Raw genomic sequence first — 25,652 nt, forward strand, 5'->3', positions numbered from 1 at the left:
TTGTGTCTGTGAAAAGACCTGCATAGTCTATGTGTAACTGAATCCAGGCCATTCCCAAGAATGTGGAGGAGCTACTGTTGGTAATTATTTGTCCCTGGTGGCACTCTGGGCACTGCCCCTCCAAAGCGAGTATGTCTGAATCCAATCCTGGCTGCCAGGTATAACTTCTCATCAACATCTTCATTTTGGAAACCTCTGGATTACCCTGGGGGATTCAGCCAGTATCTGATGGGGACCTTTGTTCAGGACAGTCACTCTTGCTCCCTATAATAATACGTTGTCCTCTACTGTGATCTGGTCTCTTTGGAAAGGAACACCATGCAGTGGCCGGGATTTGAACCCGGGTCTTCCGTGTGGCAGGTGAGAATTCTACCACTGAACCAACAAAGGGTTTATGCCCAAAGCATTGATTCTCCTGCTTCTCGGGGTGTTGCCTGACCTGCTGTGCTTTTCTAGCATCACACTTACCGACTCTGATCTCCAGCATCTGCAGTCCTCACTTTCTTCTCGTCTCTTTGGTTCCAAAAAGATTTCATTCCTGATCATGACAGCCCTATGGTTTCCCCCATCACCATCAGCTGTTTCAGTTTTGCCAAGACCAGATCTTTCTATGTCCAGAGTCTGATATTGTCAACTGTGACTGGAAATGTGTCCAGAAAACCTTTCATAGTAAAGGCCTCAACCCACCAAATCACCACCTTGTACTGCTTATACATAAAATAACAACATTAAAAATATTGCTTAGTATTTCAAGGTGAGAGGTGAAAAGTTTAAGTACGCGGCAAGTACTTTACACAGAGTGTGATGGGTGTCTGGAATGTGTTGCCAGCAGAGATAGTAGAGGCAGGCACGGTACATTCATTTAAGATGCGTCTGGACAGATGCATGAGTAGGTGGGGAGCAGAAGGATATAAATGCCTAGGAATTGGGTGACACGTTTAGACAGTGGATTTGGATTGGCTCAGGCTTGGAGGGCCGAAGGGCCTGTTCCTGGGCTGTAAATTGTCCTTGTTCTTTATGTGAGTGAATTCTTGTTATTTCACACGAAAGCCCAATGTGAAACAAGTGATTTCCCAGGAATATTACAATATGCTTTCTTAAATATGAAAACAATCTTACAATCTTTCACTTTGGAAAAACACCAAGTGATAGCAATTTACCATGAATTAGCCAGTTAGTAGCCTGAAGGACTGGTCATAATCCAATTAAGGCAGGGGGTACATGTTTAAAGCTGAAGTGCGTTCATGTGGCATTTCTGCTTGAAAGATGCTGCAACCTACAGAAAAAGAGTGCACCTGTATTGTGAACAACTCCTTTCATCCATTTTTAAAACTTTCAAAGTGAAAAAAAATGCTCATAGCTGCCCTCCTCAGGGAAGTTTCCACACAGTAACCTGTTGGCTATAGATGTGACCAGACAGGTATGAGGGCCTCAAAGTTTGTTTGAAACATTGGTACCATCTGCTACCAGGAGGTTAGCTCCACTCTTTGACATTGTGAGAGCAACCACAGTCTTTATTTTCTAGCCAGCTTTTGGCAGTTCTGACAATTGGCTACCCATTACTTATAGGGAGGTTCGGTCCTATTGTGGTGCAGTGGTAGTGTCACTAATGCTAGAACGGGAGACATGGATTAAAATCCCACCAGCTCCAGAGGTGTATAATAACATCTCTGAACAGTTTTATTAGAAAAATAGGTTAATTTTTTTTTTAAATCAGAAGGAGCTTGCTAGGGCTATTGTAGTGCAGTGGTAGTGTCCCTAATCTAAGCCAGGAGGCCTGGATTCCAGTCCTACCTCCTTCAGAAATGTGTAATAACATTCTTGAACAATTTGATTAGAAAATAACTGAGGCAGGTTGCTTGTCCCAACCTGATCTATCTTCAGGAAGTGTTCAAAGGCGAAGATAGTGCTTATAAATTAGCATGTAGTGAACATTTTTAAAGCCCACCCACCTCTGCGTTGTCACAAAATCTGCTCTTGTGTGCAGGTTGCGATGAATTGACACAAAGAAACTGGAAATTGGCTATGTATGGCTATACCTGCTGATGTTTAAGGCCCAGAGTCATTTCACCAGCAGTGCAGTCAAATGAGCAGAAAGAAATCTGTGTGTATGTTTTTTTTTGGAAATTAGGATATTGCCTCCTTTAACTAACATTTTTTAAATGGCACAATAACATGTTCCTGTCCAGTTCACTCTGTTTCCTTCATGCTTAGAGGTAAATAGGGAAGAGTGGAAGGTACTGAATTTATTAGTCGTGACTTTTACATTGTGGAGAACAAGGTAGGAGGAGAAACTAGTTTCTCCCTGAACAGGCCTGGGAATTGCAGTATACAATTAACCCTTTATGTATATTGTATTGAAGGCAGCACATTGAATTAGTATTTCCTTGCTCTTTTACATTTTTGTCAATGCTACATGCAATAGCAGGGTGTTGAATATCATAATATCACAAGAGCCCAATACCACCAAATGATTGAACAAGCAAGTGAATTGGAAGCCAACATTTTCAAACAGCACTTGAAATGTTGATGAAAGCAGGGATGTTCTGTGTTGTGAACCCCAGCAATTCATAATATAAATGATTTAAATGTGGCAACTAAATGTAAAATCTCCCAAATCTGCAGATGACACAAAAGTGGATGGGAGGATGAACCGTGAGGAGGATGTGCGGATGCTTTATTGTCATTTAAACAAGTTGAATGAGTAGACAAATGCATAGTAGATGAGGTAGAATATGGACAAAGCGAAGTCATACACTTTAACTGCAAAATTGGGAAGGTAGATTATTTATCTGAATAGTGAAAGATTAGGAAAACAGCAAGTAGAACAAGACTTGTACACAAGTTGCTGAAATTAAGTCTGAGGGGCAGTAGCTGGTAAAGAATGCGATAGCATATTGGCCTTCATAGCAAGTGGTATCAAGTACAGGAGCAGGAATGTCTTGCTGCAATTTTGCAGGGCCATGGTGAGACCACACTTGAGTATTGTGTGCAATTTTGGTCTCCTTATCTAAGGAAGATGTTTTGGCTGTGGAGAGAATGAAGGTTTACCAAATTGATTCCTGGGATGGCTTGTGCCTTTGTTGCAATGCACCTAACCTATCCCTGAAGCATCTTCTCCTGTCCAGTATTTTATTCCTGTCCGTCTTTGGTTCTGTTTTATCCTGGCTGTGTCATATCCCAATCCACTGAGTCATTACTGATAGAAAGAGATCTCTTGTCTGACTGCTACAGGAATGGTCTTACTCAGTTTTCATTGCTCCTCTCCACTGTAAATCAAAACCTAATGATGCGATATTCATTCTGGCCCAAGAATCTCAATGCCTTCCCTATGGCATTGGTATCAATGTGTGGCAGTGTTGTGCGTCTCTTTTTTCTGACTGCAGCATCAGAAAGGCAACATGCTATATGATGCAGATGGTGATAGGTAATCCAGAGGCCCACACTAAGGTTCTGAGGACATAGCTTCAAATCCTACCAAAACACCTAGTGAAGTTTGAAATCAGTTGATAAATCTGAAATGTAAAGATATTCTTAGTAATGGTGATCATGACAATGATAATCGATTGTTGAAAAACTCATTTGATTTTTAGGGAAAGAAATCTGTCATCGCTCTGGACTGGTCTACGTGCACCTCCAGACCAACAGCAATAATGATTCTTCCCTCTGGTAAAGACTAGCAAGCCATTCTTGAGAGTAGATAGGGATGGGCAGGTGATTTTGCCAAATGTCACCCAAGTCCCATGAAAGAATAGAGGGAAACCAAGCTCTCAATTACTGCTACAGAAATGCATTTCTGACCCTGTCAAAGGGATCTCATATAATCAGTGCATTATGCTTGCATCTGTGTTTGCCTCATTTATTTAGATAGTCTATGTTCAATTCATGTATTTGTGTTCAAATTATTTATCCATGTACAGTTTGTTTATCCATGTTTCAGTTCATTTACCTGTGCATACCTGAAAATGTAATTCTTGTTACAGATAATAAAGATGTCTCTGTGATGATGAGTGAAATGGATGTTAATGCTATTGCGGGAACTTTGAAACTTTATTTCCGTGAGTTGCCTGAACCCCTCTTCACAGATGAGTTATACCCTAATTTTGCTGAAGGAATTGGTAAGTCACAGTCAGAATGTTTACTGATTGTCTTGGAAAAACTGATCTTTTAAAAAAAATATTGTTGATCTTATTGGCTTTGCACTAGAAATGAATCTAAAACTCTTCTTTCTGTTTGCTAGATTGTCTTTGAATATTCTGTACATTGTATCCTACCTAAGAGTGAGATAACACAAACTGATCTCTGAAAATAACTCAGTCGTTTGAGAACTGACCAACAGCTGTTAGCGTAGCTCCTTTTCACAATTCTATGTTATTCTGATTCTCATGCAACGCCTCACAATAGCACTCTACCCCTGTCATGTATGAAGAGAGACTGAATAAGTGAGGACTATATTCACTGAAGTTCAGATGAATGAGGGGGGATTGCATAGAAATCTATAAAATTCTATCCGGACTAGACAGGGTAAATGCAGGAAGGATGTTCCCAATGATCAGAGAATCCAAAACTGGGAGTTACAGTTTAAGGGTGCAGGGTAAGCCACTTAGGACTGAGATGAGGAGAACTTTCTTCACTTGGAATGTGGTGAGCTTGTGGAATTCTCTGCCACAAAAAGTAGTTGAAGCCAAAACATTGAATGTTGTCAAGAAGTTGGATATAGTTCTTAAGGCTAAAGGAATCAAAGGTGAGAAAGCTGGAACAAGGTGTAGGGTAGACAACCCTTTATCCGAAATCCCGATATCCAAAAAGCTCCAAAGGCGGAAGGTTTTTTGTGAAGGCTGTTTGGCATGCAAACAGTTAACCTAAGTCAACACCCACTCGATGCATGTCACTCAGATGTGACGGAGTGGGGAGCGTGGCCCAGCAGTAGCAGGCCTCAATTCTGTCTCAAGGCTCGTTTTCCTCTGGTAAGATTTTTAAAAATCTCACCATCAAACTGTCACTTATTCAGAATTTTTGGACTTTTAGAATTCTGAAAAACAGCTGGTCCCAAGCATTTCGGAAAAAGGATTGTGCACCTGTACTGAGTTGGATAATCAGTCATTTCAGATTCTGGAAATCTTAAATAATTACAGAAAATTGTGGAAATATTCTGCATATCAGGCAGCATCTTTGAAGAGAGAAATAGTTGAAAAGTAAAGATTGATGAACTTGCATTTCTGTAATAGATCAATTGATGCATAATGTTTGCTGTGCATAAATATACTGACTTAAACTTTGCAAATCCAGGTTATAGTCCAACAGGATTATTTGGAAACACTAGCTTTTGGAATGCCACTCCTTCATCAGGTGGCTGTCTATAATTAAGTATTGAACTGCATCCAATAGAATATTATATTTGGAAAATATAAATGTGTTACACATCTCACTGATTTGACCAATATATAACACATTAAAAGTCGCTTGGTGGAACAGAACCTGAGTATTGCTGATAAAAGACTTGTTTTGTTGAAGCTTTTCATCTCGCACTCATTTAGGACAACTCACAAGAAATACTGATGTATAGGGGAAACATGCAGTATGAGAAGAGAGTGCTGATTGGTTGGTTGGCAAATGAACTCTGGTCAGTTGAGGTATTGGCATGACGAAGTGCCAGACTTGTTTAAATTTTGAACCAAACAGGTTGATTCTTGTCAAGCACTGAGAAATAAATTTGTAAATGGCTGTCACCTGTTAAATTGAAATAGGTGCCATGCACGTGTGTTCTTTATGCATATTAATAAATGTAATTTCCAGTACACACAAATGCACCACATTCTGAACCCAGCTGACAGTCTTCAACCATTTGTCAATGTAATTTTGAGCACACTCAGGACTATTGCGCAAATAATGTCCGATTGCTGAATCACATCTAATGTTGGTTACTGTATTGCTGGTTATGTATTGTTAATGCCTTGCTTGTTGCAAACAGTCAAAGGGAAACGCATTCCTGGTGAAAAGCTTATGCTTGAAATGTCAATTCTCCCGCTCCTCGGATGCAGCCTGACCAGCTGTGCTTTTCCAGCACCACACGTTTTGACTCTGATCTCCAGCATCTGCAGTCCTCACTTTCTCCAAAGGGAAATGATGTTTGATATGTTTCGCCAGTCATTGGGATGTACAGTATTCAATCCTTGCACTACATTATGTATTTGTGTGATGGGCAGAACATCTTTTTGGCTTATTGGCAACTTCCTTTTAGGAGCAAACATAACTCCTGTTGCAACAGCATCGTTTGAAACATGAAATTTCAACTGTTGCTCAAAAGTTTGAAATTGCTTATGCTTCCAGGGCAATGTAAGGTAACTAGGCACTGTTCAAGAGCACTTCCTTTGGCTTTTTCATGAAGAGCTGCAACACCTGATTAGACATATGGAGCACCATGGCCTCAGTTTAGAGCATCCATGATGCTGAAAATGTTGTGAATAGCACCTTGGCAAGCTGCTTGCACCACAGGTAGGGATTACAGAGACAGAAACGTGACCACCAGGGAACAACAACAACAACAGCAGCAGCAGCAACCACATCAGTGGCACCACAATTGGCACTGTTATACAGCAGGGAGAGTCACAATAACATGGGACTCTGTAGTTCCTATCACAGACATTTCTGAGACTCTAGGATGGTGTTTTATCTCCCTATTGCAAGGGTAAAGGATGTCTCTGAGCAGGCACAGTATATACTGAAAGGTAGAATGAGGAGCCAGTGGTTGTGGTCCATAATGTACTGACAATATAGGCAGAGTGAGAGATGAGGTCCTACAAAGGAAATTTAGAGAGTTAGATATAAAGTTACAAAGGAGGGCCTTGAGGGTTATAATCTCAGGATTAGATCCTGTTCCGCACGCTCGTGAGGCCAGAAATACCAAGATAATGCAGTTTAATGTGTGGCCAAGCAGCTAGTCATGATGTTGAAGTGCCAGTGTGGGACTGGGGGTGGACAAGATAGAAGTCACACAACACCAGTTTATAGTCCAACAGGTTTATTTGAAATCACAAGCTTTTGGAGCAGTGCTCCTTCATCAAGTGCCATCTTAAAACATAGAAAATAAAGGCAGAAAAATGAAGAAATAAAGTGTTCATCTCTACAGTTCTTCTTGTGAAGTGCTTCACCATGTGGCCAGGCACAAGTCCCCTTTGCAATGTCACCGCCGCTTGCACATAAGTCACCACTCTCCATAATATCTCGTCTCCATCGACGCCCTTGCCATTATAAATTCTCACTGGATCTTGCCAATACAGACGCCACCGATGTCGCCAGTGACCCAATTTTACTCCACCGCCATCATGAGTCCGCTTCGAGCTCACCCTCCAATGGGCTACAGTTGATGCTAAATAAAAAACTGAAAGAACTGCGAATGCTGTAAATCAGAAACAAAAACGGACATTGCTGTAAAAGCTCAGCAGGTCTGGCAGCATCTGTGAAGACAAACCAGAGTTACCGTTTCACGTCTGGTGACCCTTCCTCAGAACTCTGGGGGAAGAAAAGTGAACCGAGCGGACAAGCCCTAGGCTCAGACGTGCTAGTCCACCGTCATCTCACTGGAAAATCTGAACATACATAGAACAGTACAGCCCAGCACAGGCCCTTCAGCCAACCTTTTATCCTATTCTAAGATCAAACTAACCAACATACCCTTCATTGTAGTATCTTCCATGAGCCTATCCAAGAGTCGCTTAAATGTCCCTAATGTATCTTACTCTACTACTACTGCTGCCAGAGCATTCCATGCACCCACTAGTCTTCATGTAGAGAACCTACTCCTGACATCTCCCCTAAACCTTCCTCCAATCATCTTAACATTATGCTCCCTCATAATAGCCATGTCCGCCCTATAAATAATGTCACATTATTCATAGCTTCTGACATGCTGTTGTAGCCACCCTGTTTATGTGGCGAGTCCAGTTGAGTTTCTAATCAATGATAACCCCCAGGATGTTGATAGTGGGAGATTCAGTGATGGTAACACCATTGACTGTCAAGGAGCAATGGTTAGATTGTTTCTTATTTGTGATGGTCATAGCTTGGAATTTGTGTGGTGCGAATGTTACTTGCCACTTGCCAGCCCAAGCCTGGATATTGTCCAGATCTTGTTGCATTTGGATACGACCTGCTTCAGTATCTAAGGAGTCATGAATGTGCTGAACATTGTGCAATCATCAGCCAACATCCCCACTTCTGATCTTATGATGGAGGGAAGGTCATTGATGAAGCAGCTGAAGATGGTTGGGCCTAGGACATTACCCTGAGGAACTCCCGCAGAAATATCCTGGAGCTGAGATGTCTGATCTCTGACAGCCATGACCATCTTTCTATGTGTCAGGTATGACTCTAACCACCGGAGATTATGCCTCCGGATTCCCATTGATTCCAGTTTTGCCACGACTCTTTGATGCCACACTCAGTCGAATGCAGCCTGGATGTCAAGAGCTGTCACTCTCATCTCCCCTCTGGAATTCATATCTTCTGTCCAAATTTGAACCAAGGCTGTAATGAGGTCTGGAGTGGATTGGTCCTGGTGGAACCCATACTGGCGGTCACTGAATAGATTATTGCTGAGCAGATACTACTTGATAGCCCTGTTGATGACATCTTCCATCACTTTACTGATGATCAAAAGTAGACTGATGGGGCGATAATTGGCCAGGTTGGATTTGTCCTGCTTTTTATGTACAGGATATACTTGTGCAATTTTCCACATTGTTGGTTAAATGCAAGTGTTGTAATTGTACTGGTACTGCTTAGCTTATGGCGTGGCAGGTTTTGGAGCACTTTGCAATAGTATTCACCAAGGTGAAGAATACCGATCATACTGAGATTAGGAAAGGCTATGTTATTTTTCTGGGGTATATCGATATTAAGGAGGAGGTGTTGGATGTCTTGAAAAACATAAAGGTAGATGGGTCCCAGGGGCTGATGGATTACCCTGGATACTGAAAGAGGGAAGGGAGGAGATTGATTTGATTTGATTTGATTAGATTCCCTACAGTGTGGAAACAGGCCCTTTGGCCCAACCAGTCCACACCAACCCTCTGAAGAGGAACCCACCCAGACCCATTTCCCTCTGCCTAATGCACCTAACACTATGGGCAATTTAGCATGGCCAACTCACCTAACTTGCACATCTTTGGACTGTGGGAGGAAACCGGAGCACCCGGACGAAACCCACGCAGACACGGGGAGAATGTGCAAACTCCACGCAGGCAGTTGCCCGAGGCTGGAATTGAACCTGGGACCCTGGCGCTGTGAGACAGCACTGCTAACCACTGAGCCACCGTGCCATCCGTGGTAATGGAGAACTGCCTTCTTGAATCACTACAGTTGGGGATATTCCAGATTTTGAGTCAATGACACTGAAGGAATGGTCTGGGCAACCTACACCAAATTTGAAGGAGTTGAGTAAAGTAATTTCGACAAGTGGATGTGAGCATCAAGAACTGAAAAGTACAAATAGTAATCTGAGAGAGATTGGATTAGGTTTCCTGAGGTTTGCCTTTGATTTATGGAGCTCAGGCCCTGTGTGTAGCAGGTCTGATCTGGTGGTGAGGTAGGGTCCCTATGTCCAATTCCTATCTATACTGGCATAACAACTTTTGGCCAGCAGAAAATCCAAGCAATTATTCTCTTAAAGCAAGTTTAAAAGCTGACTACCTTCTATAAGAACTCATGTTTAGGACCAAAGAGTTGCAATTTCTAGACAGGCAGCAATAATGGCTGAAGATTATGAAGTGAACCAAAAAACTACATCTTTTTTCTACCACCCTCATAAATTAGAAAGTAAGAGAACGCCATGGAAGTATACAGCACAGAAACCCTTCATTCCAACTCCTCCATGCTGACCAGATATCCTAAATAAATCTAGTCCCATTTCTCAGCATTTGGCCTATATCCCTCTAAGCCCTTATTTATAAACCCATCCAGATGTTTTTTAAATGTAATTGTAACTAGCCACCCTACTTCCCCTGGCAGCTCGTTCCATACATACACCACCCTCTGCATGAAAAAGCTACCCCGTAAACCTATGCCCTCTAGTTTTGGACTTCCCCACCCCAGGGAAAAAACTTTGTCTATTTACCCTATCCATGCCCCTCATGATTTCATAAACCTCTATAATTTCACCTTTCAGCTTCTGAAGCTTCGAGAAAAATAGCCCCAGTCTACTCAGCCTCTCCCTATAGCTGAAACCCTCAAATCTGAGCAACATCCTTGTAAATCTTTTCTGAACACTTTCAAGTTTCACACATCCTTCCTATGGCAGGGAATCCAGAATTGCACATAGTATTCCAATAGTGGCCTAAGCAGTGCCCTGTACAGCCACAACATGACCTCCCAACACCTATACTCAATGCACTGACCAATAAAGGCAAGCATACAAACTGGCCTTCATCACTATCCTAACTACCTGTGACTCCACTTTCAAGGAATTATCAACCTGCATACGAAGGTCTCTTTGTTCAGCAACATTCCCCAGGACCTGACCATTAAGTGTAGAAGTCCTGCCCTGATTTGCCTTTCCAAAATGCAGCATCTCACATTTATCTAAATTAAACTCCATTTGCCACTCCTCAGCCCATTGGCCCATCTGATCAAGATCCTGTTGTACTGTGAGGTAACTTTCTTCGCTGTCCACGACACCTCCAAGTTTGGTGTCACCTGCAAACTTACAACTATGCCTCCTATGTTCACATCCAAATCATTTATATAAATGACAAAAAGCAGTGGACCTCACACTTATCCTTGTGGCACAACACTGGTCACAGGCCTCCAGTCTGAAAAGCAACCCTCCACCACCACCCTCTGTCTTCTACTTTCGAGCCAGTTCTGTATCTAAATAGCTAGTTCTCCCTCTGTTCCATGTGATCTAACTTGCTAACTGGTCTACATCAAAACGTGTGTCACTGGAAAAGCACAGCAGGGCAGACAGTATCCGAGGAGCAGCACAATTGACATTTCAGGCATAAGCCCTTCGTGAGGAATGTTGGGATGGTGGGGGTGGGGGAGGTTGGGGGGGCGTGAAGGGAGCTGAGAGATAAATAGGAGGGTTGGGGTAAGGCAGCTGGGAAGGCAATAGTTACGTGCATGTGGGGATTGATGGTGATAGGTCGGAGATGATAGGTTGGAAGGAAGATGGACAGGTAGGACAGTTCAAGAGGGCGGTGCAGAATTGGAGGGTTGAATCTGAGATCAGGTGGGGGGGAGGGGAAATGAGGGAACTGGTAAAGTCGACATTGATGCCATGTGGTTGGAGGGTCCCAAAGCAGAAGAAGAGGCATTTTTCTTCCAGGCGTTGGGTGGTTTGGGTTTGGTGGTGGATGACACCCAGGACTTGTATGTCCTTGGCGGAGTGGGACGGTGAGTCAGTCACAGGGCGGTGAGGTTGTTTGGTGCTTGTGGCCTAAAGATGTTCTCTGAAACATTCAGTGAGTTGGTGTCCTGTATCCCCAATATAGAGGAGACCACATCAAGAGCAACGGACACAGTGGATGAGGTGTTTGGATGTGTAGGAAAATCTCTGCCAAATGTAGAAGGATCCTTTTGGGTCTTGGAGGAGGTGAGGAGAGAGATGTAGGTTCACGTTTTGCATCTCTTGCGGTGGCAAGGGAAGGTGCCAAAAGTGGAGGATGGGTTGGTGGTGGGCGTGGAGTTAGCGAGAGAGTCACAGAGGGAATGGTCTCTGCGAAATGCGAATAGAGTTGGGGAGGGAAACATATCTGTGGTGGCAGGGTCTGATTGTAGGTGGCGGAGGATGATGTGCTGTGTCCAGAGATTAGTGGAATGGAAAGTGAGGACTGGTGGGGGTAGGGCTGGGTTCAAGGGCAGAGATGTGGAAGTGGACAAGATGTGCTGGAGGGCATGTTGATCACGTGGGAAGGGAAATTGCGGTCCTTGAAATATGAGGACATCTGAAGTGGAGTTGCTCCTCCTGGGAGCAGATACCATGGAGGTAGACGAATTGGGAGAAAGGGATAGCATTTTTACAGGAGGGGGTGTGGGAAAAGGTGTAGTTCAGGTGGGAGTCGGGTTTGAAGTAGATGTCTGTAACCAGTCTGCCATGAGGAACTTTGTCGAACGCCTTACTAAAGTCCATATAGATCACGTCCATCGCTGTGCCCTCATCAGTCCTCTGTCAGTCATGTCCGTGAGGCAGAAGGAGAAAGATAAACAAATCTCCAGGGGAAAGAGTGAATAGCTGCAATGTCCCAGGATCTCCTCCTGAGATCAGAAAGTACTGAGGATGATGGTTTAGATTACTTACAGTGTAAGGAAACAGGCCCTTCGGCTCAACAAGTCCAAACCGACCCGCTGAAGCGCAACCCACCCATTCCCCCTACATTACCCCTTTTACCTAACACTACGGGCAATTTAGCATGGCCAATTCACCTGACCTGCACATCTTTGGACTGTGGGAGGAAACCGGAGCACCCGGAGGAAACCCACGCAGACACGGGGAGAATGTGCAAACTCCACACAGTCATTCGCCTGAGTCGGGAATTGAACCCGGGTCTCTGGCGCTGTGAGGCAGCAGTGCTAACCACTGTGCCACCGTGCTGCCCGTGGTCTTTGTGTAAACAGAAGATAAACGCTTTTTCTTAAAATGAGGAAACCAAACCTGTAACTAACCCAATGTGTACGGGGTACCCTGTTATAGATCAGACTAGACCCTGTCAAAATATGTTTTGAAGGTAGCCTAGATCCTAACTTTATCTTATTTTAAAGGTAAATGTCAGATGCAGTTTCCAGATGTAATTCGCTTGGTCAAACTACACAACATGAAACAAACAATTAATTCAAACGCTACAGTTAAAATATAACAAAAGGAAAAAGAACTTGAAATATCTTAAGTCTATTGGAAAACTTAACAATAATAGATACAGTAACTATTACTAATTAACTCTTTTAATATAATAACATCCCATAAACACACCCTTAACATAAAAGTAAATTCAAAAAAACAGAATGCCATAGTTCTCCCAATCCAAGAAGAAAAAGCATCAAAAGACAGTTCTGAGAGAAAGTGTAGTAGCCAGGAGAGAATCATTGCCTTCCAACCCTGCTGAAATCCCAGCAACAAAGCTAACTAAAAGCCTGGATCTGTGAAAGCTTGACTACACCCACTCAGGCTGCTTCTATTGTTCCAGCCTTTTAAAGAAACCTCCAAGGCCTCTCAATTATTTATCTTTCCATAGACTGTTTGGCACTTGTCCACCGATCTCTCTAAAAGAAACCAGGTCAAAACACACCTCTTGAAACCACAACATCATCACAACTCAAAATTCTTTGCTAGAAAGGATTTAGTTTCCCTCCAAGAAGTTTATTGAAAGCCACAGTGTTGGTAAATTTTGATGGATGGAGAGTACATCTGTAAATCTGGAGCCCGGGAGGGGCCTCTCTGTTCTGCGATCAGTCGAATAAACACTAGCAGCTCTGTCTGATTCAGCAAGATTTAGCAATTTATTGTGACGCTGGGCATAGGTTATCCAGCAACACCGGGGTTAAGCACCTCTGTGTATTCTGGAAAAGCTGCACGCTTTAGCATAAAACACAGGCAACTTTTATAGGTCTCTTAACAAACAGAACATCCTTAATTGCAAACTTAATCCAATAAGATGAAATAAAATGACAAATAGACATAAAATTAAGCCAATGATATCTCCTGGAAATTGACTTGTTTTGCATGTCTTTATCTCTGGGACACCTGGTTTCCCAGGTCAATTTAGGATACTTTAATATGTCATATCTTACTTAGTTAATTCATACTATGAACAGGGCATTGTTTGCTAATCTCTTTCATTGAGTTTAGAAGTGCGGTTTTCAGCAGAGTTAGATGCCATAATGAACAAAATTGTCAATTTGCTTCTAGAAACTATTTTGTTATGTTATTTTATGTTATTTGCATCAAGAAGCCATTTTGTAGTTAGTAAAAGCATGCACTAAATGGTTGCTCCTTACAACAGCCTAAATCCAGATTTTAGATCCTCACATCTTGCTTCTATTGTACAAAGTCCAATGGGAGTGTGACTTGTTATCTCAATTAGTAATAGTTAGTAAATTAGCTGTGAGCAGAATGAATTTACTCCTGGGTATGTCTTGGCTGAAGTATAACTTACAGCGTCAGCTATAATCACAGAAGTTCCAAGTGAGGCAAAGGAAACAGCAGTTGCAGAAACAGGTTCCCCTTCATTTTTCAATGTGTGTAGTGAGCAGAACAAAATCTAAACACTATCCATCACCAGAGTTCCATGGTACAGTCACAGTAATATCACAAGCAGATGTTAGGATAACAAACTCCATTTAAGAATTCAAAAGATGTATTTGGCATGTCTTTGGTAATTCGGGCTCAGGAAGCAGGTTCAGAGTAGATTAGATTAGATTACATTACAGTGTGGAAACTGGCCCTTCGGCCCAACAAGTCCACACCGACCCGCCGAAGCGAAACCCACCCATACCCCTACATTTACCGCTTACCTAACACTACGGGCAATTTAGCATGGCCAATTCACCTGACCCTGCACATCTTTTTGGACTGTGGGAGGAAACCGGAGCACCCGGAGAAACCCACGCAGGCACGGGGAGAACGTGCAAACTCCACACAGTCAGTCGCCTGAGGCGGGAATTGAACCCGGGTCTCAGGCGCTGTGAGGCAGCAGTGCTAACCACTGTGCCACCGTGCCGCCCAAATTAGAACAAATTGTGCACAATGAAGCTAAGACTGAAGGTGTCCCATAGTTCAGGTTGCAAGTTTGCTCACTGAGCTGGTAAGTTTGTTTTCAGACATTTCGTCACCATGCCAGGTAACATCATCAACGAACCTCCATTAAAGCACTGGTATTCTCTCCCACTTCCTATTTGTGTGTCTTGGATTGTTAGGTGTGTGATATCATTTCCGGTTCTTTTTCTCAGAGGTTTGTAAATGGGGTCCAAAAAAGGCGCATAACCATCATCCTAAACATAACAGTACATTGAAAAGGTGAACTCACTACTCACAGATACCAACAGTTGGCAATGGACCCGACTCCATGGCTAGAAAACCATATCACAGCAAAACTGAAGAAACTCCACAAATCAATCAAAATTAACAAGACAGACCTGCAAAGAATGAAACCTGATTGATCCAACACAACCCATTTCAATGGATTACCTAAACCAGGGCCCCCCTCACTTCCCGGCACACTAACATGCAGACTAGCAAAGGATCTTCACCGTAAACTGAAATACCTGGTAGAAGACTCATGCCACTTCATCCACTCCATACAAGAATTCCTGAACATCATCAAACACACCAAAATAGAAGAAGACGAAGTCATGGTCTCCTTCGACGTAATGGCCCTATTCACATCAATTAACATCAGTCTGACCAAAGAAGCACTGAAGTCACGACGAGATGAACCAAGGTCACAAACACCAAACAGCACCAACTCCAACAGCAAGGACAGCACCCTCAAACTAGTGGACCTGTACCTCACTACACACTTCACCTTCACTGACCAGACCTACAAACAAATCAATGGGGCACCCATGGGATCACCAATATCAGGACTTTTAGTAGAAGCAGTGATGCAGAGACTAGAACAAACAGCCCTTCCCATGATCCAACACAAGCTTTGGGTCCGTAATGTGGATTACACCTTTGTCATCACGAAATGGAACAAATTAGTGGAAACCTAATATATCATTAACAACATCCTTACTGGTATAAAGTTCACCAAAAGAGGACGAGAACAATTACAGACTCCCCTTCTAGAAGTCACAGTCCTAGAACAGTCAAAGGAGAATCACAGACAAGCGTCTACAGGAAAGCAACATGTACAGATACTCAACTACAGGAGCAATCATCCCAACACCCACAAATTTCCCACCTCAGGCAACTGTGTGGAGTTTGCACATTCTCCCCGTGTCTGCGTGGGTTTCCTCCGGGTACTCCGGTTTTCTCCCATAGTCCAAAGATGTGCAGGTTAGGTGAATTGGCCGTGCTAAATTGCCCGTACTGTTAGGTGAAGAGGTAAATGTAGAGGAATGGGTCTGGGTGGGTTGCTCTTCGGAGGGTCTAATCTAATCTAATCAAAAATGGAGCTGCATCAGGACATTATTTAAATGGGCCACAACACACTGCAGCACCCAGGAAGTACAAGCAGCAGAAGAAAAATACCTATCCAGCGTATTTAAGAAAAACGTGTACCTGATAAACACAGTCTGCCGATTCTTAAACCACAAACCCAAAGTCACAACACGTCAGAGACTCTAGCCACACTACCATACATCAAAGATGTCTCCTGAGAGGACGACCAAACTACTCTGACCCCTTGGTATCATCGTAGCCCACAAAACTACCAACACACTGAAACAGCTCCTAAATAACCCAGTATCAATAACTAGCAAAACAAATGTCATATATAAAATATCCTGCAAGGACTGCAACAAACAGTACATTGGACAGACAGGCAGGAAACTAGCCACCAGGATACACAATCACCAACTAGCCACCAAAAGACATGACCAGCTATCACTGGTATCCAAACACACAATCGAAGAAAGACACCAGGTCGACTGGGGCAACACATCCATCCTAGGACAGGCTAAACAGAGACACGCACGGGAATTCCTATAGGCCAGACATTCAACCCGTAGCTCCATCAATATTACATCGATTTGGACCCCATTTACCAACCTCTGAGGAAAAGAACCGGAAATGATATCACTCACCTTAACAGACCAAGATACATAAATAGAAAGAGGGACAGAACACCAGCACTTCAACAGAGATTTACTGAAGATGTTACCGAACATGGTGATGGAACATCTGAGAGCAAACTTACAACCTGAACAAAACCTGAGCTACAGATCTTCTCTCAAATCATGTGCCAAAGTGTTAAATTGTAAAAAAAACGCAGCCCTGGTGAGGAAGTGAAGACATTCTCACAGACCGTAAAATTCCTTTAGCAGGAGATATAGGAATACGGAAAACGAAAGTATCGAGAAACTGTTATATATGGCCAGGATATTATATAGACACAATGTGGTTCTGTAAAATGTATCATATAGCTTGGGTGGAAGGAAAATGTTAGCAGCAGCACAGTGGTTAGCATTGCTGTCTCACAGCGCCAGGAACCTGGATTTGATTCCAGCGAATGAAATCTGAGGAGGAAGTGCTGGATGTCTTGAAATGCATAAAGGTGGATAAATTCCCAGGACCTGATCAGGGACACCCTAAACTCTGTGGGAAGCTAGGGAAGTGATTACTGGGCCCCTTGCTGAGATATTTGTATCATCGATAGACACAGATGAGGTGCTGGAAGACTGGAAGTTGGCTAATGTGGTGCCACTGTTTAAGAAGGGTAGTAAGGACAAGCCAGAGAACTATAGACCAGTGAGCCTGACGTCGGTGTTGGGCAAGTTGTTGGAGGGAATCCCGAGGGACAGAATGTACATGTATTTGGAAGGCAAGGACTGTATGGAATGAGCTGCCAGAGGAAGTGGTGGAGGCTGGTACAATTGCAACATTTAAAAGGCATTTGGATGGGTATGTGAATGGGAAGGATATGGGCCAGGTGCTGGCAGGTGGGACTAGATTGGGTTGGGATATCTGGTCGACCTGGACAAGTTGGACCGAAGGGTCTGTTTCCATGCTGTACATCTCTATGACTCCTGTGTGTCTATTCTCTTGACTGTCTGTGTGGAGTTTGCACATTCTCCCCGTGTCTGCGTGGAATTCCTCCGGTTGCTCCGGTTTCCTCCCACAGTCCAAAGATGTACAGGTTAGGTGAATTAGCTGTGCTAAATTGCCCATAGTGTTCAGGGATTAGATTAGATTAGATTCCTTACAGTGTGGAAACAGGCCCTTCAGCCCAACCAGTCCACACCGAGCCTCCGAAGAGTAACCCACTAGGATGTGTAGATTAGGTGCATTAGTCAGGGGTAAATGTAAGGTAGGGGGAATGGGTCTGGGTGGGTTACTCTTCGGCGGGTCGGTGTGGACTTGTTGGGCTGGAGTGTAGGAAAATCGACATTTCAGGTGAAACCCCTTCATCAAAATTCCTGATGAAGGGCTTTCGCCCGAAATGTCGATTTTTCTGCTGCTCGGATGCTGCCTGACCTGCACCACACTCTCAACTCTCATCTGCCGCATCTGTAGTCCTCACTTTTGCCTTGTTGGGCCCAAGGGCCTGTTTCCACATTATAGGGATTCTATAAAAGAAATGTAATTGAACAAGCACTTTTGAAACCATTTAGTCGGGTGTTAATAGATTGTGTAGGACCATTACCAAAAACAAAAGCACAGCATCAGTATATTCTTACAGTTATGGTTACAGAACTGATTCAGCCTTGATGCTGAGTTGCAAGAGATGTATTCAAAAGCCAGGTCAGCATTTTCCATGCAATTTTTACCTACCATTTTCAAAGAAAAGCAAGGTCTGATAGCCCTTATTTGGGATTGGAGATCAGACCTACATTCTCCCACTCCATGATCCTAAGTGGTAATGCTGCGAAACCGAGTGAAATTTCATCCTTCATGTTTGAAAGTATTTCTGCTTTTTGTCAGAATTGAAGTTCAGGCCTTTGGAGTGAGGGTCTGAAATGATCAAACTCACGTTAGTGTTTTTTTTCCAGCACTGTCTGATCCAGTTGCTAAGGAGAGCTGTATGCTGAACCTGCTGCTTTCACTGCCAGAACCTAATCTCATTACCTTCCTATTTCTGCTGGATCATTTGAAGAGGTGAGTCAAAATAAATATCTTCTGTGCTTTATTAGTCGTCTTGCTACTCTACCCTAATTCTTCCATTTCGAAAAATACAGATTCATGCACCATGTGGTTGGGTAGCAGGCAAAAAATGAGAATAATAATAGAGAAGTGCTAGATTGGAAGGAAGTTAGTATGACGTTCAGTAGGAGGGTGGGCTGGTGCTTCAATATTCATGATATTTGACAATGGCTTTAAAAAAAATACCACAGTGTTATATTCAAGATCGTCAAAAACACAAAGATTAATGGGATAGTAAGTATTGTAGTCAGGGGCTTAAAATTACAAAGAGGCATTAAACATAGAAAAGAGAACAGGAGTAAACCATTCAGATTCCTATGCTCTTCAATATGTTATTGTTGGTCTGTATTTCAGTGCCATGTGTCTACTCTCTCTCTCCATACCTTTAAGTTTAGCTTCTAGAAAACTTCCACCTTTGAAATATTTAGGGACATGGTCTTCTGTGGTAGACAATTCCACAGGTTTACTGCTATGAAACAAAATTCTACACCTCGCAATACGAAATGGCCTACCCCATAACCTGAGGATGAGAGGGAAGCTGATTGAAGCATATAAAATTCTAATAGGGCTGGAGAGACGAGATGCAGAGAGCATGTTTTCCTTGGTTGGGGAGTCTAGAATCAGAAAACAGTCTCAGGGTACGGGATAGTCCGTTTAGCACTGAGATGAGAAAAGCCTTTGGAATTCCTGACCAGCAAAGCCTGTAGACTCAAAGTCACTGAACATAATCCAAGAAAGTTTTTTTAAGATTTAAAAGCCATCCAGGGTTATGGAGATAGTAAGCAGGAATATAGCGTTGAGACAGAGGATCAACCATTATCATATTGAATGGCAGAATAGACTTGACAAGCCAATGGCCTACTCCTTCTCCTAGATTAGATGCCTTACAGTATGCAAGCAGGCCCTTTGGCCCAACTAGTCCACGCCGACCTTCCGAAGAGTAACCCACCCAGACCCACTCTCCATGCACCTAACTCTATGGACAATTTAGCATGGCCAATTCACCTAACCTGCACATCTTTGGATTGTGGGAGGAAACCCGGAGGAAACCCACACAGACACGGGGAGAATGTGCAAACTCCACACAGACAGTCGCCCAAGGAATTGAACCTGGGTTCCTGTCGCTATGAGGCAGCAGTGCTAACCACTGAACCACCGTGATTTTATGTTTCCTTGCTCCTGTACTCAGACTCTAGAACAGAACATAGAACAGTACAGCTCAGCACAGGCCTTTCGGTCCACGATGTTGTGTCAAGCTTAATCTAAGATCAACTGAACCTACACACCCCTCAACTTACTGCTGTCCATGGGCTTGTCCAGCAGTTGCTTAAATGTCTCTAATGTGTCTGACTGCTACCACCACCGCTGGCTGTACATTCCACACACCCAACACTCTCTGCATTTCTGCCCTGGGGAAAGGTCTCTGGCTATCTACTCTATCTATGTCTTTCACTACCTTGTACATCTCTATCAAGTCACCTCTCTTCTTCCTTCACCTCCAGTGTGAAAAGCCCGAGCTCACTGAACCTCTCTTCTTAAGACAGACCCTCCGATCCAGGCAGCATCCTGGTAAATCTCCTCTGCTCTCTCTCTAAAGCATCTACATCCTTCCTATAATGAGGCAACCAGAACTGGACACAATATTCCAAGTGTGGTCTAACCAGGGTTTTATAGAGCTGCAGCAAAACCTCGCGGTTCTTAAACTCATTCCCCCTGTTAATGAAAGCCAAAACACCATACGCCACCTTAACAACCCTATCAACTTGGGTAAAAAGGAGAAAGTGAGGACTGCAGACGCTGGAGATCAGAGTCAAGAGTGGGGTTCTGGAAAAGCACAGCAGGTCAGGCAGCATCTGAGGAGCAGGAGAATTGATGTTTCTGGCAGGAGCCCTTTATCAGGAATGCTGAAGGGCTCTTGCCCGAAACGTTGATTCTCCTTCTATATCAACTTGGGTGGCAACTTTATACATGGACCCCAAGATCCCATTGTTCCTCCGTACTGCCAAGAATCCTGTCTTTCACCCTGTATTCAGCTTTCAAATTCAACCTTCCAAAATGAAACACTTCACATTTATCCAGGTTGAACTCCATCTGCCATTTCTCAGCCCAGCTCTGCATCCTGTCAATGTCATGTTGTAGCTTGCAACAGCCCTCAACACCATCGACGACACCACTGACCTGTGTGTCATTGGCAGACGTACTAGCCCACCCTTCTCCGTCTTCATCGAAGTCATTTATAAAAACTACAAAGAGCAGGAGTCCAAAAACAGATGTCTGAGGGACAATACTGCTCACTACCACTCAGTCGTCTTTTGGCCAGCCAATTCTGTATGCAGACAGCCAAATTTTCCTGTATCCCATACCTCCTCACTTTCTGAATCAGCCTACCATGGGGAACCTTATCAATGATTAGATTACTTATAGTGTGGAAACAGGCCCTTCGGCCCAACAAGTCCACACCGACCTGCCGAAGCGCAATTCACCCAGACCCATTCCTCTACATTTACCAATTCACCTAACCTGCACATTTTTGGATTGTGGGAAAAAACCGGAGCACCCGGAGGAAACTCACACAGACACGGGGAGAAGGTGCAAACTCCACACAGAGTCGCCTGAGACGGGAATTGAACCCGGGTCTCTGGCGCTGTGAGGCAGCAGTGCTAACCACTGTACTGAATACAGTAAATGCCTTACTGAAATCCATATACACCACATTCACTGCTCGACCTTCATCAACTTGTCTCGTCACATCCTCAAAGAACTCAAGAAGGCTTGTTAGGCATGACCTGCCCCTCACAAAGCCATGCTGACTATTATTAATCGAACTGTATTTTTCCAAATAGTCATAAATCCTATCTCTCAGAATCCTTTCTAGTACCTTTCTTACCACAGACGTAAAACTAACTGGTGTGTAATTCCCAGGGATTTCCCCATTCCCTTTCTTTAACAGAGGAACAACATTTGCCACCCTGCAATCATTCAGTACTATTCTCATGGAGAGTGAAGATGCAAAGATCATCACCAGAGATGCAGCAATCTCATTTCTCGCTTCCTGTAATAACCTTGGATTTTTCCGCTCTGGCCCTAGGGACTTATCTATCTTGGTTCTTCCCAGAATTTTCACATCCACTTTCTTAATATCAATCTGTTCAAGCCTATTAACCTGTCCATGGTATTCTCACTATCAACAAGATCCCTGTCTCTAGTGAATAGTGAAGCAAAAAAACTCATTTAGGGCCTCTCCTACCTCTTCAGACGCCAGGCGCAGGTTCCCTCCACTATCCCTGATAGGCCCTACCCTCTCTCTGATCATTCTCCTCTTCTTCATGTATGTGTAGAACCCCTTTGGGTTTTCCCTAATCCTTCCTTTTTCGTGCCATCTCCTCAATCCATTTTTGAGTTTTTCCTAGCTACCTTGTATTCCTCTAAAGCTGTGGCAGAAGGAAGGGAGCTTACATAAGCTTGTTTCCTCAACCTTAAGTAAGCTTCCTTCTTCCCCTTGACAAGAAGCTCCTCTTCTCTTGTCATCTAAGGCTCCTTCACCTTACCATTCCTTGCCTGTCTCAGTGGGACAAAGTTATCCAACACTCGCAACAAGTGCTCCTTAAACAGCCTCCACATTTCTGCAGTGCCTTTCCCTGTAGAACAATTGCTCCCAGTTTATAGAACATAGAACAATACAGCACAGAACAGGCCCTTCGGCCCACGATGTTGTGCCGAACATTTGTCCTAGCTTAAATAGCCATCCATGTACCTATCCAATTGCCGCTTAAAGGTCACCAAAGATTCTGACTCTACCACTCCCACAGGCAGCGCATTCCATGCCCCCACCACTCTCTGGGTAAAGAACCCACCCCTGACATCTCCCCTATACCTTCACCCTTCACCTTAAATTTATGTCCCCTTGTAACACTCTGTTGTACCTGGGGAAAAAGTTTCTGACTGTCTACTCTATCTATTCCCCTGATCATCTTATAAAAACTCTATCAAGTCACCCCTCATCCTTCGCCGTTCAAATGAGAAAAGGCCTAGCACTCTCAACCTATCCTCATACGACCTATTCTCCATTCCAGGCAACATCCTGGTAAATCTTCTAGAACATGGAACATAGAACAATACAGCACACAACAGGCCCTTCGGCCCACGATGTTGTGCCGAACTTCTAATCTAGATTAAGTACCCATCCATGTACCTATCCAAATGCCGCTTAAAGGTCGCCAATGATTCCGACTCTACCACTCCCACGGGCAGCGCATTCCATGCCCCCACCACTCTCTGGGTAAAGAACCCACCCCTGACATCTCCCCTATACCTTCCACCCTTCACCTTAAATTTATGTCCCCTTGTAACACTCTGTTGTACCCGGGGAAAAAGTTTCTGACTGTCTACTCTATCTATTCCTCTGATCATCTTATAAACCTCTATCAAGTCACCCCTCATCCTTCGCCGTTCCAACGAGAAAAGGCCGAGAACTCTCAACCTATCCTCGTACGACTTCCTCTCCATTCCAGGCAACATCCTGGTAAATCTTCTCTGCACCCTCTCCAAAGCTTCCACATCTTTCCTAAAGTGAGGCGACCAGAACTGCACACAGTACTCCAAATGCGGCCTAACCAAAGTCCTGTACAGTTGCAACATCAATTCACGACTCTTGAATTCAATCCCTCTGCTAATGAACGATAATACTCATAGGCCTTCTTACAAACTCTATCCACCTGAGTGGCAACCTTCAAAGATCTATGTACATAGACCCCAAGATCCCTCTGTTCCTCCACCTGACTAAGAACCCTACCATTAACCCTGTATTCCACATTCTTATTTGTTCTTCCAAAATGGACAACCTCACACTTGGCAGGATTGAACTCCATCTGCCACTCCTCAGCCCAGCTCTGCATCATATCTAAGTCCCTCTGCAGCCAACAACAGCCCTCCTCACTGTCCACAACTCCACCTATCTTCGTATCATCTGCAAATTTACTGACCCACCCTTCGACTCCCTCATCTAAGTCATTAATAAAAATTACAAACAGCAGAGGACCCAGAACTGATCCCTGCGGAACTCCACTTGTAACTGGGCTCCAGGCTGAATATTTACCATCTACCACCACTCTCTGCCTTCGACCGGTTAGCCAGTTTTCTATCCAATTGGCCAAATTTCCCTCTATCCCATGCCTCCTAACTTTCCGCATAAGCCTACCATGGGGAACCTTATCAAATGCCACACTACATCCACTGCTCTTCCCTCATCCACATGCTTGGTCACCTCCTCGAAGAATTCAATAAGACTTGTAAGGCAAGACCTACCCTCCACAAATCCGTGCTGGCTGTCCCTAATCAAGCAGTGTCTTTCCAGATACTCATAAATCCTATCCCTCAGTACCCTTTCCATTACTTTGCCTACCACAGAAGTAAGACTAACAGGCCTGTAATTCCCGGGGTTATCCCTATTCCCTTTTTTGAACAGGGGCACAACATTCGCTACTCTCCAGTCCCCTGGTACCACCCCCGTTGCCAGTGAAGACGAGAAGATCATTGCCAACGGTACTGCAATTTCCTCTCTTGCCTCCCACATAATCCTAGGATATATCCCGTCAGGCCCGGGGGACTTGTCTATCCCCAAGTTGTTCAAAATGTCCAACACATCTTCCTTCCTAACAGGTATCTCTTCTAGCTTACCAGTCCATTTCACACTCTCCTCTTCTACAATACGGTCCCTCTCGTTCGTAAATACTGAAGAGAAGTACTTGTTCAAGACCTCTCCTATCTCTTCCGACTCAAAACACAGTCTCCCACTACTGTCCTTGATCGGACCTACCCTCGGATGGGGGAATTCCCTAGAGCTGTTTTTGGGAGATTTAAATTTGTGATGGATCTTCCCCATGGAATTGCCAAGCCCACAGTGTCTCTGAGCTTGGACAGTGAGCTCCATTGACTAACAGTGTGTAGGGACAGGATGGAAACAGCAGATACATGAAGTGATGGATACACAATAAGAACATGAACAGTTACCTTGTGGTTCTCAATGAACGTTTTCACAGATTGGACGTCACCACTTACTCGGGCTTGCTCATTCAGTGTGACCTCTGCCCTGTACAACCAGTCCAACACCACCTGCAGAGATTCACTCAATCTACCCGAAGACAATAAAACTTCTTCAATCATGGACTGCCTGTAAAACCAGATAATACCCGTCAATAATCAATGGAAACAACCAGCTACAGGGTCAGTGCTGAGGGAGCGCTGCACTGTCAGAGGGTCAGTGTAGAGGGAGCGCTGCACTGTCGAAGGGTCAGTGCTGAGGGAGCGCTGCACTGTCAGAGGGTCAGTGTAGAGGGAGCGCTGCACTGTCGAAGGGTCAGTGCTGAGGGAGCGCTGCACTGTCAGAGGGTCAGTGTAGAGGGAGCGCTGCACTGTCGAAGGGTCAGTGCTGAGGGAGCGCTGCACTGTCAGAGGGTCAGTGTAGAGGGAGCGCTGCACTGTCGAAGGGTCAGTGCTGAGGGAGCGCTGCACTGTCAGAGGGTCAGTGTAGAGGGAGCGCTGCACTGTCGAAGGGTCAGTGCTGAGGGAGCGCTGCACTGTCAGAGGGTCAGTGTAGAGGGAGCGCTGCACTGTCGAAGGGTCAGTGCTGAGGGAGCGCTGCACTGTCAGAGGGTCAGTGTAGAGGGAGCGCTGCACTGTCGAAGGGTCAGTGCTGAGGGAGCGCTGCACTGTCAGAGGGTCAGTGTAGAGGGAGCGCTGCACTGTCGAAGGGTCAGTGCTGAGGGAGCGCTGCACTGTCAGAGGGTCAGTGTAGAGGGAGCGCTGCACTGTCGAAGGGTCAGTGCTGAGGGAGCGCTGCACTGTCAGAGGGTCAGTG

At 44.3% G+C, this 25,652-nt stretch overlaps 1 protein-coding gene across 2 annotated transcripts in view; it reads left to right on the forward strand.

The window, feature by feature from the left end:
• LOC122562879 (breakpoint cluster region protein-like) overlaps nucleotides 1–25,652 on the forward strand; it is a 477,748-nt gene that overhangs the window by 428,915 nt on the left and 23,181 nt on the right. For both annotated transcript variants that reach the window (XM_043716188.1, XM_043716189.1), the window contains 2 exons: nucleotides 3,984–4,118; nucleotides 18,646–18,751. In XM_043716188.1, the coding sequence (XP_043572123.1) occupies nucleotides 3,984–4,118; nucleotides 18,646–18,751 (241 nt within the window). The remainder of the gene's footprint in view (nucleotides 1–3,983; nucleotides 4,119–18,645; nucleotides 18,752–25,652) is intronic.

Source organism: Chiloscyllium plagiosum, chromosome 25 (genome assembly GCF_004010195.1).
Source record: "Chiloscyllium plagiosum isolate BGI_BamShark_2017 chromosome 25, ASM401019v2, whole genome shotgun sequence".
In the NCBI taxonomy this organism is placed as follows: Eukaryota; Metazoa; Chordata; class Chondrichthyes; order Orectolobiformes; family Hemiscylliidae; genus Chiloscyllium; species Chiloscyllium plagiosum.